The 17,210-nt window shown below is 41.9% G+C and overlaps 1 protein-coding gene across 5 annotated transcripts in view; it reads right to left on the bottom strand.

Moving 5' to 3' along the window:
* The window catches only part of FN1 (fibronectin 1), a 109,723-nt gene that overhangs the window by 28,594 nt on the left and 63,919 nt on the right, over positions 1–17,210 (bottom strand). For 3 of the 5 annotated variants that reach the window (XM_075317523.1, XM_075317524.1, XM_075317525.1), the window contains exons 22-31: positions 14,304–14,472; positions 14,122–14,208; positions 13,232–13,423; positions 10,785–11,057; positions 8,552–8,734; positions 2,587–2,676; positions 878–1,147; positions 664–780; positions 405–569; positions 127–282 (exon numbers count right to left, since the gene is read on the bottom strand). In XM_075317523.1, coding sequence (XP_075173638.1) covers positions 127–282; positions 405–569; positions 664–780; positions 878–1,147; positions 2,587–2,676; positions 8,552–8,734; positions 10,785–11,057; positions 13,232–13,423; positions 14,122–14,208; positions 14,304–14,472 — 1,702 coding nt within the window. The remainder of the gene's footprint in view (positions 1–126; positions 283–404; positions 570–663; positions 781–877; positions 1,148–2,586; positions 2,677–8,551; positions 8,735–10,784; positions 11,058–13,231; positions 13,424–14,121; positions 14,209–14,303; positions 14,473–17,210) is intronic. The other 2 variants (XM_075317526.1, XM_075317527.1) reach the window with 1 other exon arrangement.

The raw sequence follows: 17,210 nt of genomic DNA, 5'->3' as shown, positions 1-17,210 counted from the left end.
CCCCCCCTACATTTTAGAAAACACTTATTTCTACATAAAATATCAAGAGTTGAATTAACAATTTACGGAACTCATGACAATTAACAGCAATCTATATTATACTTTATTTAGAGCACTAAACCTTACCTGCAGGTACAATTTGTGAAACGGTCTCACCCTGACCACTTTTGGGAACACTAGTAATTCTATACCCAGTGACAGGGCCAGGAGGTGGTGTCCATCTAACATGGATGCTCTCATCTTGGACCTCAGTGACCTTCATCTCTTTGGGCTGTTCCACACCTGTTATTTAAAAAGACAAAAACAAAAGGACCTTTAAAAGGTTTTCACTTTTAGGCTCTCCATCGTGCACAAGAGGTTTCATAGATCAGAACAAAGTAGAATATTTGTTACAACAAATCTACCTGTGGCGTATACAATCGTGACAGGTTTGCTGGTGGCAGGACTGTCTCCTCGGCCGGTGACAGCGTATACTGTAATTGTGTAGCTCACGCCTGGGTTCAGGTTATTTACAGTTGCAGAATTGGAAATTCCAGGCACTGTAAATTCCTGAACTGGTCCCTGACCTCCTGTATGAACAGTAAAAAGAAAATATAATTTTTTTAAAATCATATTATATCATCATTCATAATATACATAACTTTACACTTAATGGTATCTTACCATTCTCAGAGGAAGTAATTCTATAGTAACGCACATTGACTGCAGGTGCATCCCAGGTAACAGTGATGGAATTGGGGGAGGAAGATGTTGCCTGTAGATCAGTTGGGATGTCAGACACTAAAAAAACAAAAATATATACACTTAGTGAAGAGTAATATATATATAAATTTTTTTTTTGTTTTTAAAACCACAATATAAAAAGCCAAACATGTACCAGTAGCTTGTTGTCCCGTAAGAGGTGTACTCTCCTGAGACCCACTAACAGCAATAATGCTCACGACATACTCAGAGCCAGGGATGAGGTTAGTAAGGGTGATAGAGTTGCGAGATGGTGGGATTCTTTCCACTCTTGGATGACCATTTGCAGTTTCCAACTGGTACAGCACTTTATATCCAGTAATTGTTGCACGTGGAGCAATCCAGTGCACAGTAAAGGAGTTGGTAGTGATTTCAGAAAAGTCAATTCCGGATGGGGAGTCCAAAGCTGCAGAGAACAAGAAAAAAAAAATTTAAAATTAAAGCATGTTCAATATATATATATATATATATATATATATATATATATATATATATATATATATATATATATATATATATATATATATATATATATATATATATATATATATATATATATATATATAACCAAATACATAATTTTTTTTTTTTAGGGGAATAATGTAGATCCATTATTCACCCTGGTGCATGTGCATAACTAGTCCATGCTACACGTTTATTTGTGAACCTCTTTTCGGACTCCATAACAATTCCCCACTAAAAGTACTAGTAAAGCTTTAAGGCCATCTCTTGGCACAGATTTGCCATGGGCACAACTGTTCCTGATTTTTCAAAGAAAAAATAAATACTAAACACTCTTCTCTTAACCACAAACTGGCCAGCAGATATGGACACAGATTAGCCACAATGTAATTCAATAAGGCTAATCTATGACTTATGCATGGAGATGATGACCATGATGTGGAGTTTAAAATCTGACGCACTTTATTGCTTTTATGAATTTCTACAGAGAATGTGAAAACTGGTTATAATAAGTTATTGATTTGCTTTATTAAAATTATTTTAATTTTATTAAAAACCAGACAATCCTGAATGTGCCCTAACCAAGAGAGTTCCTTCAGGATCCAAAAATCAGAAATTCCAAGGCAAGTGTGGACTACATTTACCATTTTATTCTCCTCTCTACCTGGAAAACATATAGGCCCCGATTAAGACCTGAGGGTGTCAGGTGATCCTGATTCACTTAGAGGTGCAAGCCTCTGAATGAATCGTGAGAATCTCAAAAGTAGCATTTGGTTCCGTGCACCTTGCCATAAATTTTACTGAAGTCCATCGCTGAAGTAAGATTTCTGGTGTAGTCATGAAGTAGACAATATGTCGCGTCACAGCCACTTCCCGCCACACTTCTGCCTATTCTGGAGCAGGAAGAAACGGTCCTAAAAATGCCAAAAGTTGCCAAATTTTTGTGCCTCTCCATCTAGATCAGTGATTCCCAATCTCCAGTCCTCACGGACCCCAACAGGTCATGGTTTCAGGATTTCCTTAGCTTTGCACAGGTGATGCCATGATAATGCTTCCATCACCTGTGCAATGCTAAGGAAATCCTGAAAACATGACTTGTTGGGGGCCGTGAGGACTGGAGTTTGGAAACACTGATCTAGATCCTATGGCATTACTAGGCAGATTTAATAATCTGGAAAATCTGAGCCTAACAGTGGCTGGTTCTGTGACCAATTTTGGATCACCAGAGAAACCTGACAGATGAAAAAAAAACTTCTCCATGGCTAATTTGTATATATGAATGCTATGTAAAATTTGGTTACAAATTGACTTAAACATATCAAGGAACGTCCAACACAAGTCATCTATTAAAACTTTGATGAGTCCATAATGCAGAATACTTACATGTTCTGTGCACTCCGGACAGCTCAGTGCTCTCTCTTTCTTCATAAACAGAGTAAACGTTGACCTGGTACTCTGTAAATGGCAATAGATCTTAAAAAAAAAAAAAAAAAAAAATTATAGTAAGAACCAAATCATATGCTTCCCTCAACCTTCCCGCTACATTCCCATATAGCAAAAATGCAGCAGCAAATTTTCCACAGGTAGTTTGCTTTTAGAAAGCCTACTGCGATTTTCAGTGCCTAGATATTGAATGAGATCTCACATCTAATGTTCTCAAACAAATTGACAAGAATTGCAGGTCTGAGGATCACATGTCAATTTATGTTGTGGATGTGACCAGTACTTTCAAAGATATCTGCAATATTAAAGCAGCAACCTTGAGAGCTTAGTCTTAAAAAAAAAAAAAAAAGTCAGATTTTTGCTATGTAATCTGGAGAAAGCATGCTGCAAGGGTGAAAACATTGAATTCAGGGATGTCCTGTGAAAGTCCAATCTGTGCTCTCATAACTTTTGTTTAAGCAGCAGGACACAAGCTACAATGTCACATGCACGGCAGTCTGGCATGCCCCCTCCTCTGACACCTCACTGTCAATGTCTATTGGAAGGGTGTGTAATTTTATAATATATATATATATTGTATGTGTATATGTGTATGTATGTATATATGTGTATATATGTGTATGTATGTATATATGTGTATATATGTGTATGTATGTATATATGTGTATATATGTGTATGTATGTATATATGTGTATATATGTGTATGTATGTATATATGTGTATATGTGTATGTATATGTATATATGTGTATGTATATGTATGTATGTATGTATGTATGTATGTATGTATGTATGTATGTATGTATGTATGTATGTATGTATGTGTGTGTGTGTGTGTGTGTGTGTGTGTTCATTCTGCAACATGGCAAAGTCTAAAAATTCTGATGGTCTCAGAACCGCTGCACCCAGTGACATACATCATTAGATTCAGGATCTCTTTGCCTACATCATGCTGCTCTCAGATGAGGTAGCAAAAACCTGAAGAAAGATTTCCCTTTAACCCCTTAAGGACGAAGCCAGTTTTGTCCTTAATGCCCAGGCCATTTTTTGCAATTCTGACCAGTGTCACTTTATGAGGTCATAACTCTGGAACGCTTCAACGGATCCCGGTGATTCTGACATTGTTTTTTCGTGACATATTGTACTTCATGATAGTTATAAATTTAGAACGATATTTTTTGCTTTTATTTGTGAAAAAAATCGGAAATTTGATGAAAATTTTGAAAATTTTGCAATTTTCAAACTTTTAATTTTTATGCCCTTAACCCAGAGAGTTATGTCACACAAAACAGTTAATAAATAACATTTCCCACATGTCTACTTTACATTAGCGCAATTTCTGAAACAAAATGTTTTGGGGTTAGGAAGTTAGAAGGGGTCAAAGTTCATCTGCAATTTCCCATTTTTTCAACAAAATTCACAAAACCATTTTTTTAGGGACCACATCACATTTGAAGTGACTTTGAGAGGCCTAAGTGACAGAAAATACCTAAAAGTGACACCATTCTCAAAACAGCACCCCTCAAAGTACTCAAAACCACATCCAAGAAGTTTATTAACCCTTCAGGTGCTTCACAGGAACTAAAGCAAAGTGGAATGAAAAAAAGCAAAAAATAAAATTTTACCTAAAATGTTGCTCTACCCCAAATTTATTCACTTTTAGAAGAAATAACACAACAAAATGAACCCCAAAACTTGTTCCCCACTTTCTTATGAGCGCGCCAATACCCCACATGTGGTCAGAAACCTTTGTTTGGACAAATGGGAGGGCTCGGAACAGAAGGAGCAATATTTGAATTTTGGAAAGCAAATTTGGCTGAAATAGATTGCGGGCACCATGTTGCATTTACATGTCCGCTAAGGTACCTAAACAGCAGAAACCCCTCACAAGTGACACCATTTTGGAAACTAGACCCCTTAAGGCTTCTATCTAGGGGTATAGTGAGCATTTTGGATCCACAAGTACTTCACAGATTTTGATAACGTTACGTTGTCACATTGAAAATTTTCATTTTTTTCTCAAAAATGTTGCTTTAGCATCAATTTTTTCACTTTTTCAAGAGGTAATTCCAAAAATTTGACCCCAACGTTTGTTACCCACTTTTTTATGAGCGCGGTGATACCTCACTTGTGGTCTGAAACCTTTGTTTGGAGAAATGGGAGGGCTTGGAACGGAAGGAGCAATATTTGAATTTTGGAAAGGAAATTTGGCTGAAAAAGATTGCAGGCACCATGTCGCATTTGGAGGACCCCTAAGGTACGTAAACAGCAAAAAAACACCACAAGTGACCCCATATTGGAAACTAGGCCCCTCAAGGAATTTATCTTGATGTTTGGTGAGTACCCTGAACCTCCAGGTGCTTTACAGAAGTTTATAACGTTGAGCCATGAAAATAAAAAAATAAAATTTTACCACAAAATTGTTACTTCAACCAGGTAGCTTTTTTTTTCACAAGGGTAACAGGAAATAAATCACCATGAAATTGATTGCGCAATTTCTCCTGAGTTTGTTGATATCTTGTATGTGGTGGAAATCAACTGTTTGGGCACACTACAGGGCTCAGAAGAGAAGGAGTGCAGTTTGACTGCAAAATTGGCTGGAATCAATAGCGGACGCCATGTTGCATTAGGAGAGCCCCTGAGGTGCCTAAGCAGTGGAGGTCCCCCACAAGTGACCCCATTCTGGAAATAAGACCCCTCAAGGCTTTAATCTAGGTGTATATTGAGCATTTTGAATCCACAAATACTTCACAGAATTTGATAAGCTTAGGTTGCCATATTGAAATTTTCATTTTTTTCACAAAAATGTTGATTTAGCGACACATTTTTCACTTTTTCAAGAGGCAACAACAAAACGTGTACCCCACAGGTTGTTATCTAATTTCTTGTGAGCGCAGGGATACCACACATGTGGCCAAAAACCTTTGTTTGGATAAATGGGAGGGCTTGGAATGGAAGGAGCACCATTTGAATTTTGGAAAAGTTGAAGTAAATTGCGCGCACCATGTCACATTAGCAGGGCCCCTTGGGTACCTATACATCAGAAACCCCCCACAAGTGACCTCATTTTTGAAACTGGACCCCTCAAGGATTTTATTCAGGAGTATAGTAAGCATTTTGAATCCACAGGTACTTCACAAAAATGTTGCTGTAGCAACAAATTTCTCACTGTTAAGGGGGCTTTACACGCTGCGACATCGCTAATGCGGAGTCGTTAGGGTCACGGAATTGGTGACGCACATCCGGCCGCATTAGCGATGTTGCTGCGTGTGACACCGATGAGCGATTTTGCATCGTTGCAAAAACGTGCAAAATCGCTCATCGGTGACATGGGGGTCCATTCTCGATTATCGTTACTGCAGCAGTAACGATGTAGTTCGTCGCTCCTGCGGCAGCACACATCGCTATGTGTGACGCCGCAGGAACGAGGAACCTCTCCTTACCTGCCTCCCGGCCGCTATGAGGAAGGAAGAAGGTGGGCGGGATGTTCCGGCCACTCATCTCCGCCCCTCCGCTTCTATTGGGCGGCCGCTCAGTGACGTCACTGTGATGCCACACGGACCGCCCCCTTAGAAAGGAGGCGGTTCGCCGGTCACAGCGACGTCGCCGGGCAGGTAAGTATGTGTGATGCGTCTGCGCGATGTTGTGCGGCACGGGCAGCGATTTGCCCGTGTCGCACAACAGATGGGGGCGGGTACCCACACTAGCGATATCGGGACCGATATCGCAGCGTGTAAAGTAGCCTTTAGGCTATGTGGCCATGATCCAGCGACACGGCGTCTAGTACACAGTGTCAGCCTCCTGCAGAAATGTGAGTGTTGTCCACGGGAGAACGCAGCTGGCCATGCCCACGATTTGGGTTCAGGCTGCTGTGGACTTTAGTTTTATTCTACCTGCAAAGAACACTCATCTCCGCAGCATAAATTGACATGCTGAGGCTCGGGAAGCTGCGCCACAGGTCGGTTTATGCTGCGGAGAAAAGAAACACAGTGGGCACGGGATTTCTAAAAATCCTGCCACTGTGCTTCTACTGCACAACGCAGCGTTATGGACGCAGGGAAAACACTCTGCGCCCAAAACGTTGCAAACCCTGATTGTGGGCACACAGCGTAAAATGCTACAGTGGATGAATGGATAGATGTCAAACATATATAACGTCCCACCCCCCTGCATATTCTAAGCTGGCGCCCTTTAGTGCCTTTCATGTGACACTAAAGGATGCCTAGCCTTGTATTTAGCCCAAAAAAAAAAAAAAAAATTAAAATAAATGACGTGGGGTCCCCCCTATTTTTGATAGCCAGCTAGGGTAAAGCAGACAGCTGTAGCCTGCAAACCACAGCTGACAGCTTCATCTTGTCTGGTGATCAATTTGGAGGGCTCCCCAAGCTGTTTTTTTTTTTTTAATTATTTATAAATAAATAATTAAAAAAAACAAACAAACGTGGGGTCCCCCCAAATTAGATCACCAGCCAAGGTGAAGCTGACAGCTGGGGTCTGGTATTTTCAGGATGGGAAGAGCCATGGTTATTGGACTCTTCCCAGCCTAAAAATAGCAGGCCGCAGCCGCCCCAGAAGTGGCGCATCCATTAGATGCGCCAATTCTGGCGCTTCGCCCCAGCTCATCCCGCGCCCTGGTGCGTTGGCTAACGGGGTAATGAATGGGGTTGATACCAGGTGTGTAATGTCACCTGGCATCAAGCCCAGCAATTAGTTATGTCACGGCGTCTATCAGATACCCGACATAACTAATTGACAGTAATAAGAAAAAAAATTGACAACAAAAAAAAAATTTGAAAAAACACTCCCCCAAACATTCCCTGATTGACCAATTTATTGAAAAGAAAAAAAAAATCCACTATAATCCATTTGGATGTCCCACGTCGCCTCTGGACCTTCTAGAATATGGGGGACACGTTCAGGGAACGTATCCCCCATTTTCTAGGAGGGCAGACCCTCCATTTGAGGAGAGTGGGTGCAAAAAGCTGCACCCACCCTCCCCGGGTCACAGCTGCACAGTGCTGAGCAGCAGCCAGCGTCTCTGAACACAGGAAGCTGTCATCTGCTCGGCACATGTGACCGGAGTCTGCAGAGAAGGAGGAGGGGGCCGCGGGGGATCAGCGCTCCGGTATGTATGACACCGGGGGACACCAGGGGGGGGGGTAGGGGGGGACCCGGCAGGGCCTAGGGAGCAGGTTTCTGTCGTATGTGTTATGGCACATACGACAGAAACCATAGGAACACTGTAAATGCGGCCGGCGCGCTGCTGTGCTCTCCGATGCGCGCGGCCATCTTGGATTTTCGGGAGGGGGTTGGGGGTCGGGGGGGGCACTTTGGGGATACCGAGGGGACCGGAGGGAACCGGGAAAAAGATTTATCTCCCATCTGGCATGTTTGATCATGCCAGATGGGAGATAAATGATTTTTTACCGGCGCGGTCATTTACTATAACTTGATGATCGGTATACGGTGTATACCGGTCATCAGGTGAGCGGGGACCGGAAAAACCGGCCCGAATCATGATCTCCAGGGTCTCAGCTACCCCCGGCAGCTGAGACCCCGGAAATTTTCTGACTCTGGGGGGCGCTAGACCCTTTTTTCCGACCGCCGTTTTAAAACGGCAGAAAGGAATAAGTACCCTTTTTTAGTGCCGTTTTAAAACGTAACGCGGTCGTAATGGGGTTAAGGAAAGGCCATAAATTAGTCCTTATAGTTACAGTACTGGGACGAGTAATATCTCTGACAAATAACAAATAATAGTATAGAGTAGCAATGGCAGACCAAAGCATGCAAATATTCATACTGGACAATAAGATACAAAATGTCTGCACAAAGATATGACAACAAAGGAAAGCCATAATTAGGAGTCTTGTCAAATCTCACTCCCAACCCCCAGATGCAATCTTACTTGTTAGGACAACCATGTTGTCTGATGGAGAAATAGTCAGCTCAGTGATATCATCTGGTTTCTTCACTGGAAAGAAGCGCACAATGAAACTGGAAAGAGCGATGGACGTTGGGGGAGCCCAAGTGACACGCATTGTGTCAGAGCCAGTGTTGGTGAAGCGCAAGTGCGTCGGGGGTGGCACAGCTAAAAGTGTGCAACAACGAAAAAGAAAATTACAAAGTCATTCCTTTGACAACATCTCATACTACCATCATTTATATTAATATATAATAGTAATGCTAAAAAAAATATTACCCAAACAGTAGTTCAAAAGTGCAACCCTCAATGGATTTATTGTTTCATCACAAACTGAGTGGATTTCTACACTTCCTATTACCAATATTTAATGACGCAAAAAAAAAAAAAAAAATATCTATATCTATATTTTTAATATAAAAAAAGTTTGAGTACCTGGAGAAGGTTGCTATATTTGGATTCTATGTTCAATCATTCTTACTGTACTGTATTGGTCAGATCAGGGTTTGGATTGAAAACCCTGTGCTTTTAAAAACAGGATCTATTCTCCTAGGAGCACAAAATTAGGGATTTTGTAAAATTATATAATCAGGTGTATAAGTAACCCTTTAGATCAAACGCTAAAAATCATCTTCATATGTAGGTCTAAACGGTCATTGACTGACAAACAGTTAACGATAATCTTACAAATTCCCTCACTTTGTGGAAGTGCACCAAGAACAATTAATGCCATTTTGAAGGCATAGAGCGGTCGCACCATACACTGATTTGATTCAGATTTTTCTTGTTTACTATTGCTTTGCATTTTGTTAATGGATAAATAAACTTAGCACTTCTATATTTTTTTTTATGTATTCTCCCTTTGCAGCATTTTTGCAAACACCTGCTTAAAACCTTTGCACAGTGTATACTTAGGCTAAGGTCATACAAGCGTACGGCATCCGATGTGAGTGCATCAGAAATGATAGCTAGCTCCCGCTGTGCTGCGAGTACAAGCCAAGTATCATGCCACTTCTTTGATCCGATCCGATGATTGGATCACAGCTGCGGAGGAGAAGGAGGGATTAATCTCCCTACCTCCTCCATTGACAGCTGATGCGATTATCACACTGCACACTGGTGTCATTCAAGTGCACTGCGATGCTTCACTAGCACCCATAGACTTGTATGGGTGCGAGTGAATACGGATCGGATTCCACCCGCCACCGCTGTTTTCTCAGTCCAATTAGGGATGAGAAAATAATCGCAGATTGGAACGGCCCCATAGCGTAACATGGCTCCAGGTGGAATACGATTTTTTATTTCCATTCCACTGTTCGTTTTACTCAAGGGGAGGAAGGGGGGGGGGTTATAAGGGTGAAGTGTGATCAACTAGTCATGTGCCAAAACCTAAATTTATTTAATGTGTTTCGCCCATTTTGGTCTAGGAGTACGCCACAACATACACCCAAAAACAGAGTGCACAGTATAAGTGAACTAAGCCTAAAAGGTACTCGGCCACAATAATACCAATTAGGTTTTTTAATGTGTTATATAAATAGACTCTTTAGTTAATCAAAATGTAATGCGTTTAATGCATTATCTGGTAAGTGTAGGGCTCTTCTAGTATCCATAGCCCAACTAGGTGTCTTAACCTTAGTAGGGTGATATAGGGTTAGAGCAGTGAACTCCCTTTTTACCCTAGGAGACGTAAAGCCTGGCAATGCCCCTGACATGTACCAATTTCAATGACTATATAAGCTCGCCTCTTGTTTAGAAAAAGGTCTATGCTATTATAGAGATCAGATTCCTTTGTCCCTATGGCATATACTGTACGCATGGAATCCAAAATTAAAAATCAAAGTGGGACTATATACTAAATTATTGCAGCAGGCTAAACCAAAACTCAAGCTGCAGCCAGCACTATCAAAGTTTCATGCACTGCTGACAGTGGACAGAGCTCTAGGTGGATCACCAGCATAGATAGGCAATATATATAAGAATTAATAAGTTATATGAATGCTAAAGCACAGCACTCCTCGACAAGACCACATGGGTGCCATTAGCAATTAAGTGCTGAGTGAATTACAATACAAAATGCATCAAGTGGGAAAATTTTAATCATTTTAGCTAAACCCGGTCATATCAAATTAGTCAAGAACCCCATTTCCCCGTGCCTGTCCCGCTGGTGAGCACATAGAGCCCTGCTTTCGCAAATTTGCAAGGAGTGTACAATCACCGGTTTGTTGCACGATTGTGGTCGGGGCACTCTCTCCGCCGTTAATGAGTGTTATCACGCTGATCTCATAGTCAATGCCGGGCTCCAATCCTGAGACCTTGTAATACCCCTCTGAGGGGTGGACAAATTCTTCGTAGATGGGGACAGACTCTCCAGCAGCAACCACCGTGACTCGGTAGCCAATAATGGTGGGGGATTTAATGGGAGTCCACCTCAGATCAATGCTCGTGTCAGTTACATCGACAAACTTTAGATCAGTGAGCTGGGGTATTTCTGGCAGGGCGATGCAGGTCAAAAAAAAGCAAAAATTGGTGGATGCAAGAAAGGAAGCAAAGCAAGTCAGTCAAAGATTGCACACAATTACAGGTAATTACTAGAAAGCAATTGATACTCAAAGTGTGTCGGATTCAAATAATTAAAACTGAATGGAATTGATGCCCACTGCATAAAGATTTGAAAAGCTTGATCAGATAGTAACGACAGCCCAATATACACATGCAATGACCATGTGCAACCAATATGCTTTGTAAGCAATTGGTTTTGCAGAATACATTTTAAGCAAGTAGCAGGTTTCACTAATTCACTGCATTTCCAACCAGATTCAGATCAGTAAGAGTCTTTATAGTGAAGAGTTTTCATCTTTAGACTAAACAGCAGTTTCTACATGCAATGGATAGTCTATATATATATATATATAAAAAAAAAAAAAAAAAAAAAAAAAAAAAAAAAAGTGCAATAGTGTCCACTTAATCACTTGCGTCTGCTGACAAAATAGTAGAAAGCTGGAAAACATCTTCATCCAGTATTGCTCAAACTACTATATGTATGTGTTGCAAAAATGTATATAGTTTTAGTATTCATATTGCTCACTACCTACTACTAGACCTTACAGAAGGCTGGACAATATACCTTAAGGGCTACTAGGGGGGAGACCTCATGGTGAGGCTGAACGCACATGGGAAAGGTTTGACCATATGTGAAGGTCGCGAGATTTTGCAGGTAAACAGTGCGACTATTGACCACCGCCTTTGTGGTGTATGTTCTGCTGCACCATTGGGTGTCCCCAATACAAGTGAATACTTGTAGATTTGCAACTACTAAGATAGTACTTAGACACATTAAACTCTCCAGACACACAATGGCATGTTTTGGCTTGGAGCAGTGCAGTCAATCTAACAGCAACGGTAAAGCCGACTCAGTAAATATTAGTAAGGTACAAACTAATGTTTAAAGGACAAATCCACCTAAAATATGTCCACTTCTGAAATGTCAGATGTTAAAATGTGGACTTTGGCTCCAGATTTGTTATGTTTGCCACATATGGGGATAGAAGGGAGGGTGAATGAGAATTCTGAGATTCTGAACTGAAGCCAAGGAATCTGTTAGGTGATTTTCTAGTACAATACTGATATCTTTAAATAGGGCGTAAGGAGACCTTTCAGGACCACTAAGTTTTATTGCTCTGTTATCTTGTTGTAAGCTCCATAGAATTCAGTGCGACTAGTAACTAGTCAAGCATACGTAAATACAAACTGCATATTCACTGCTCCCCCCTCCCACCTCTCAGTGCTGGCATCAGTGAAAGTAAATCTGAACCGAATTTTCACTGTGCCCCCATCCATAGTCCCTCCCACCTCTTAGCAGTGATCCTGAATGCACTGGGAGGTTCCTGGGAGCTGTGAATATACAAATTGTATTTACATACACTTTACAGGTCTGCACTGAATTCTAAGGAGCTTACAGCAAAATAACAGGATATGGTAGAACAATTAAACTTACTGATCCTGAAAGGTGTCTTTGAGCCCTATTAAAGAGATCATTAGTATTGTACTATAAAATCACCTGACATATTCCCTTTAGTAATTTAAGTGTTTAGTTTTAACAAGGTGGAGTCGGCCTTCAAACACAGCAAACAAGTATAACCAACACATTTTAGATATAGCAATGTAGGTTGTGGGGTCAAAAAGGACAAAATAGTATCTTTCATAGCCAGCACTACTACACAGATTCATATAGAAATGCAAATATAATGTGAGTGAATTAGTTTCTGGAAACCATCAGTATGTTCAAAAACAAGTACTTGTTAATATGCTGGACCCTATAACATAACATTTCGCAGAGACATTATTTTCAATTATCCATGCAAACCAAAGTCTACAAACTAGACATTGTATTTGTCAGCGATTTGCACATCAACGGCTCATTAAGATGCAACGGCCATGAAGATGTCTTCTAACCAGTGTGCCTTTTACATGTGCTTATGGCCGACTGATCTAAAACCATTTATCAAATGGTTTTGAACAGCGTGAAGAAAGCAAAGAAGTAGATGCAGGAAATGGTTTGTTAAGAGCCAAATTCATCAATCCCATTAGCCAAAACCTCAAAGAGTAGAGAGAAAAAAAAAAAAAAAAAAAAAAAAAAAAAATCACAAAATATTTCATTAGTACCTTGAGTGACAATTTTGGATAGGGGACTACTCTCTTCATCTCCCTTAACTGCATAGACACTGATATTATATTCCACGCCAGGACTAAGGCTCTCAAAAGTGAAGGAGGTCTGCCTTGCATCAACATCCTCCTCAGTGGGGTATCCTTGCTGCCTATCTGTGGGAGAAGAGCTTATTCTGTACCCAGTGATGCCTAAGGAGAAAAACAAGAATGATTTAGTTGCATGGTTTTCCTTAAGAGCAGACTTTATAGAGATCAACTGAAATGGAAAAATCCCCCATTTACAATAGAACACTAATGATTGCATATCCGCAGGCTCCCCACCTATTCAGAGATCTCAGACCCACAGATTGGTGGGACAGATCTCTCACTAAGAATCTGCCTCCAGAATTTATTCTAAATTAAAAGAGGGAATTACCAGTGTGAGAAATGTATAGCAGACTGTCTGTCATTACATGTCTCACACTGGTAACTCCTTTCATGTAAAATAAGCTCTTTAGGCAGATTTTGAGGGAAATCTCTGTCCAGCCCATAGATCGTAACAGCTTATTTACAAGAAGTAATAGGACACTAGATTGCAGATAACGTTTTATTAAAACTTTGTCACCGGCATGTCTATATAGATGGGTTAGAAGGACTGGGCCTACTGACAGATACCTTTAAAAAAAGTCTATGGGTGCTACACAAAGTCAACTCTTTCCATGACTCCGATAGTTGTTAATAGAGACAAGCACAAAAGGTCGCTTTGAACCAGCCGACAGGGGTTAGTGGATCCTCCTCAATTTACAGGACCATCATCTGACATTTATGACAAACTAGATATTTGATAAATTTTGGGAAGACCACTTTAAAGTAGAGGTTTCATAAAAAAAAATTGCCAAAGAGATTACCTAGGGATGTACTTCTATCCCAGTAGACTGTCAAAGTAACAGAATCTGGACTTGGGTGGAAACGCAGGTTTGTTGGAGGGGAGAGAGCTGCGAGAAATGAAAGGAACAAAAATATAGTTTTAGAAATGTCAAAATGTAAAAACTAAGGTAAGTGCAAATATACAGAAGTGCCTTAGCCTTACGTGTCACAATAGTCTTTGTGATTGGAGATTCACTTTCTTCACCATCCTTCAGAACAGAGATGCTGTAGGTATATTCAACACCCGGGGTAAGGCCAGAGATTACAATGCTGCCGGACTCTGAGATAACTTCTCTGGGAGCTTCACCGCCTTGGCTTGGACGCACGTCCAACTAGTGAAAGGAATTGGATACAAATTTAAGACCTTCAGTTGTGTTGTATGGAACAAAATCAAATACAAATAACATATTATATATATATATATATATATATATATATATATATATATATATATATACATACATACAGACTTTATACATTCAATAGTATATTAGTTGTGCAATCTAACGTGCCTTTGCAAATGCTTTCAACTAGAAAACATACAAATACTTGAAAACAGTCGTAATAAAGAATATAAAAAAACTGATTTTTGTATACTCACTGTAAAATCGTTTTCTCTTAGCCATCATTGGGGGACACAGGACCATGGGTGTTGTGCTGCCTATCCATAGGAGGACACTAAGTAGATGCAAAAGCATAGCTCCTCCTCTGCAGTATACACCCCCTGGGCGGGCCAGGCAAGCTCAGTTTTAGTACACAAGCAGTAGGAGGAAAAAAAAAAAAAAAAACACAGTAAAAACTTACCTCAACAGAGGAACATGAGGGAAAAAAAAAAAAGAAAAAGTCAACCAAATAAGGTACTGAGAGAACCAAGGCCCAACAGGGCAACAGGGTGGGTGCTGTGTCCCCCAATGATGGCTAAGAGAAAACGATTTTACGGTGAGTATACAAAAATCAGTTTCTCTGACGACTCATTGGGGGACACAGGACCATGGGACGTCCTAAAGCAGCCCATGGGTGGGAAACAAAAGAAGACAACACAACCCAAGGACTAGGAACCAGTCCCAGACAGCTTGGAGCGCCTACTGAGAGAGGTGCTCTACTGCCGTTTGCAGAATATTCCTACCCAGATTTGCCTCAGTTGAAACCTGGGTATGGACTCTGTAATGCTTTGAAGACATATGTAGGCTAGACCAGGTCGCAGCCTTACACACCTGTTCCACTGAAGCCGGATGCCGAATGGCCCACGAAGCGCCAACTGCTCGCGTGGAATAAGCCCACTAGGAATGGGCTTGAGTTGCAAGCGGTAGACTTCCTGGATCGCAGAGCGAATCCAGCGTCGCCTTTGAAGCTGCCTGTCCCTTCTTAGGCCCCTCAGGAATGATGAACAAAGAGTCAGTTTTCCTAAAGGGGGCTGTCCTGGATATGTAATATCTGAGAGCTCTGACAAGGTCTATCGAATGCAGAGACCTTTCTACCCTATGAACCGGGTGTGGACAAAAAAGAGAATTTTGTTTACTTACTGTAAATTCTTTTTCTTATAGTTCCGACATGGGAGACCCAAACCATGGGTGTATAGCTTCTGCCTCCGGAGGACACACAAAGTACTACACTAAAAGTGTAGCTCCTCCCTCCGAGCATATACACTCCCCGGATGACAAATCCAACCAGTTTAGTGCCAAAGCTGAAGGAGGACATCCACCCATAAGTAGAGATAGAGTAAAACCCGGAATAACCGGAACTTCTGTCTACAACAACAGCCGGTGAAAACACACGGAACAAGAAAGCTGCCAACAGGCAACAGGGAGGGTGCTGGGTCTCCCATGTCGGAACTATAAGAAAAAGAATTTACAGTAAGTAAACAAAATTCTCTTTTTCTTTATCGTTCCTTATGGGAGACCCAAACCATGAGACGTCTCAAAGCAGTCCATGGGTGGGAAATAAACAGAAACTGAGAAGTAGGCGAAACCTAACTTCACAAATGGGCGACAGCCGTCCGAAGGATGAGTCTGCCCAAGCTCGCATCTGCCGAAGCATGAGCATGCACTTGGTAGTGCTTCGAAAGGGTGTGCAGACTAGACCAAGTGGCAGCCTGACAGACCTGCTGAGCCGTAGCCCAAGAGGCACCGACAGCTCTGGTCGAGTGCGCCTTAATCCCTGGCGGGGGAGGCATCTGAGAACATAGGTAGGCATCGGATATGGCCGACCTAATCCAATGAGCTAGGGTCGGTTTAGAAGCCGAGAGACCCTGGCGCTGACCTGTGGTCAGCACAAAAAGAGAGGTGCACCGCCTAAAAAAAACAGCGGTGCGTGACACATAGATCCGGAGCGTCCGCACCAAATCTAAAGCATGCAACGCTTTCTCAAAGCGATGCACAGGGGCCGAACAAAGGGAAGACAATGAAATGTCCTGGTTAAGGTGGAACGGAGACACCACCTTAGGGAGAAGGCCCGGAGTTGGATGGAGAACCACCTTGTCTTGGTGAAAAAAACCAAAAAGGGTGACTCCGAAGAGAGCACAGTCAAATAAGAGACTCTCCTGAGAGAATTTATGGCCACCAGAAAAACCACTTTCTGTGAAAGACTAAACAACGAAACCTCCCTAAGAGGCTCAAAGGGCTGTTTCTGTAAGGCCATGAGGACCAAAGAAAGGTCTCAGGGACCCAGAGACCGCCGGTAAGGCGGAATGATGTGAGATGCGCCCTGCATGAAGGTGCGCACCTGGGCCAGTCGGGCGATACGCCGCTGACAGAGCCGAGACCTGTCCCTTAAGGGAATGAGGGACAGACCTAGCTGCAGGCCGGACTGTAGAAAGGACAGGATGGTCGGCAAGGAAAAAACGGTCAAGGAGCATGGCCGGAAGAACGACACCAGGACAGGAAAATTCTCCAAGTCCTGAGGTAAAACCTGGCCGAGGAAGACTTCCGAGCCTGAGTCATAGTGAAGATGACCTCGGAAGGAATGCCTGAAGCCGTAAGGATTCAGGGCTCAAGAGCCACGCCGTCAATCTGAGAGCCGCAGAATTGTTGTGGAAAACGGACCCTCTGAGAGAACGTCTGGCCGGTCCGGG

Source organism: Anomaloglossus baeobatrachus, chromosome 7 (genome assembly GCF_048569485.1).
Source record: "Anomaloglossus baeobatrachus isolate aAnoBae1 chromosome 7, aAnoBae1.hap1, whole genome shotgun sequence".
NCBI classification, from domain to species: Eukaryota; Metazoa; Chordata; class Amphibia; order Anura; family Aromobatidae; genus Anomaloglossus; species Anomaloglossus baeobatrachus.
The sequence above is the reverse complement of the archived record's forward strand: the minus strand, read 5'-3'. Positions and strand labels throughout refer to the sequence as shown.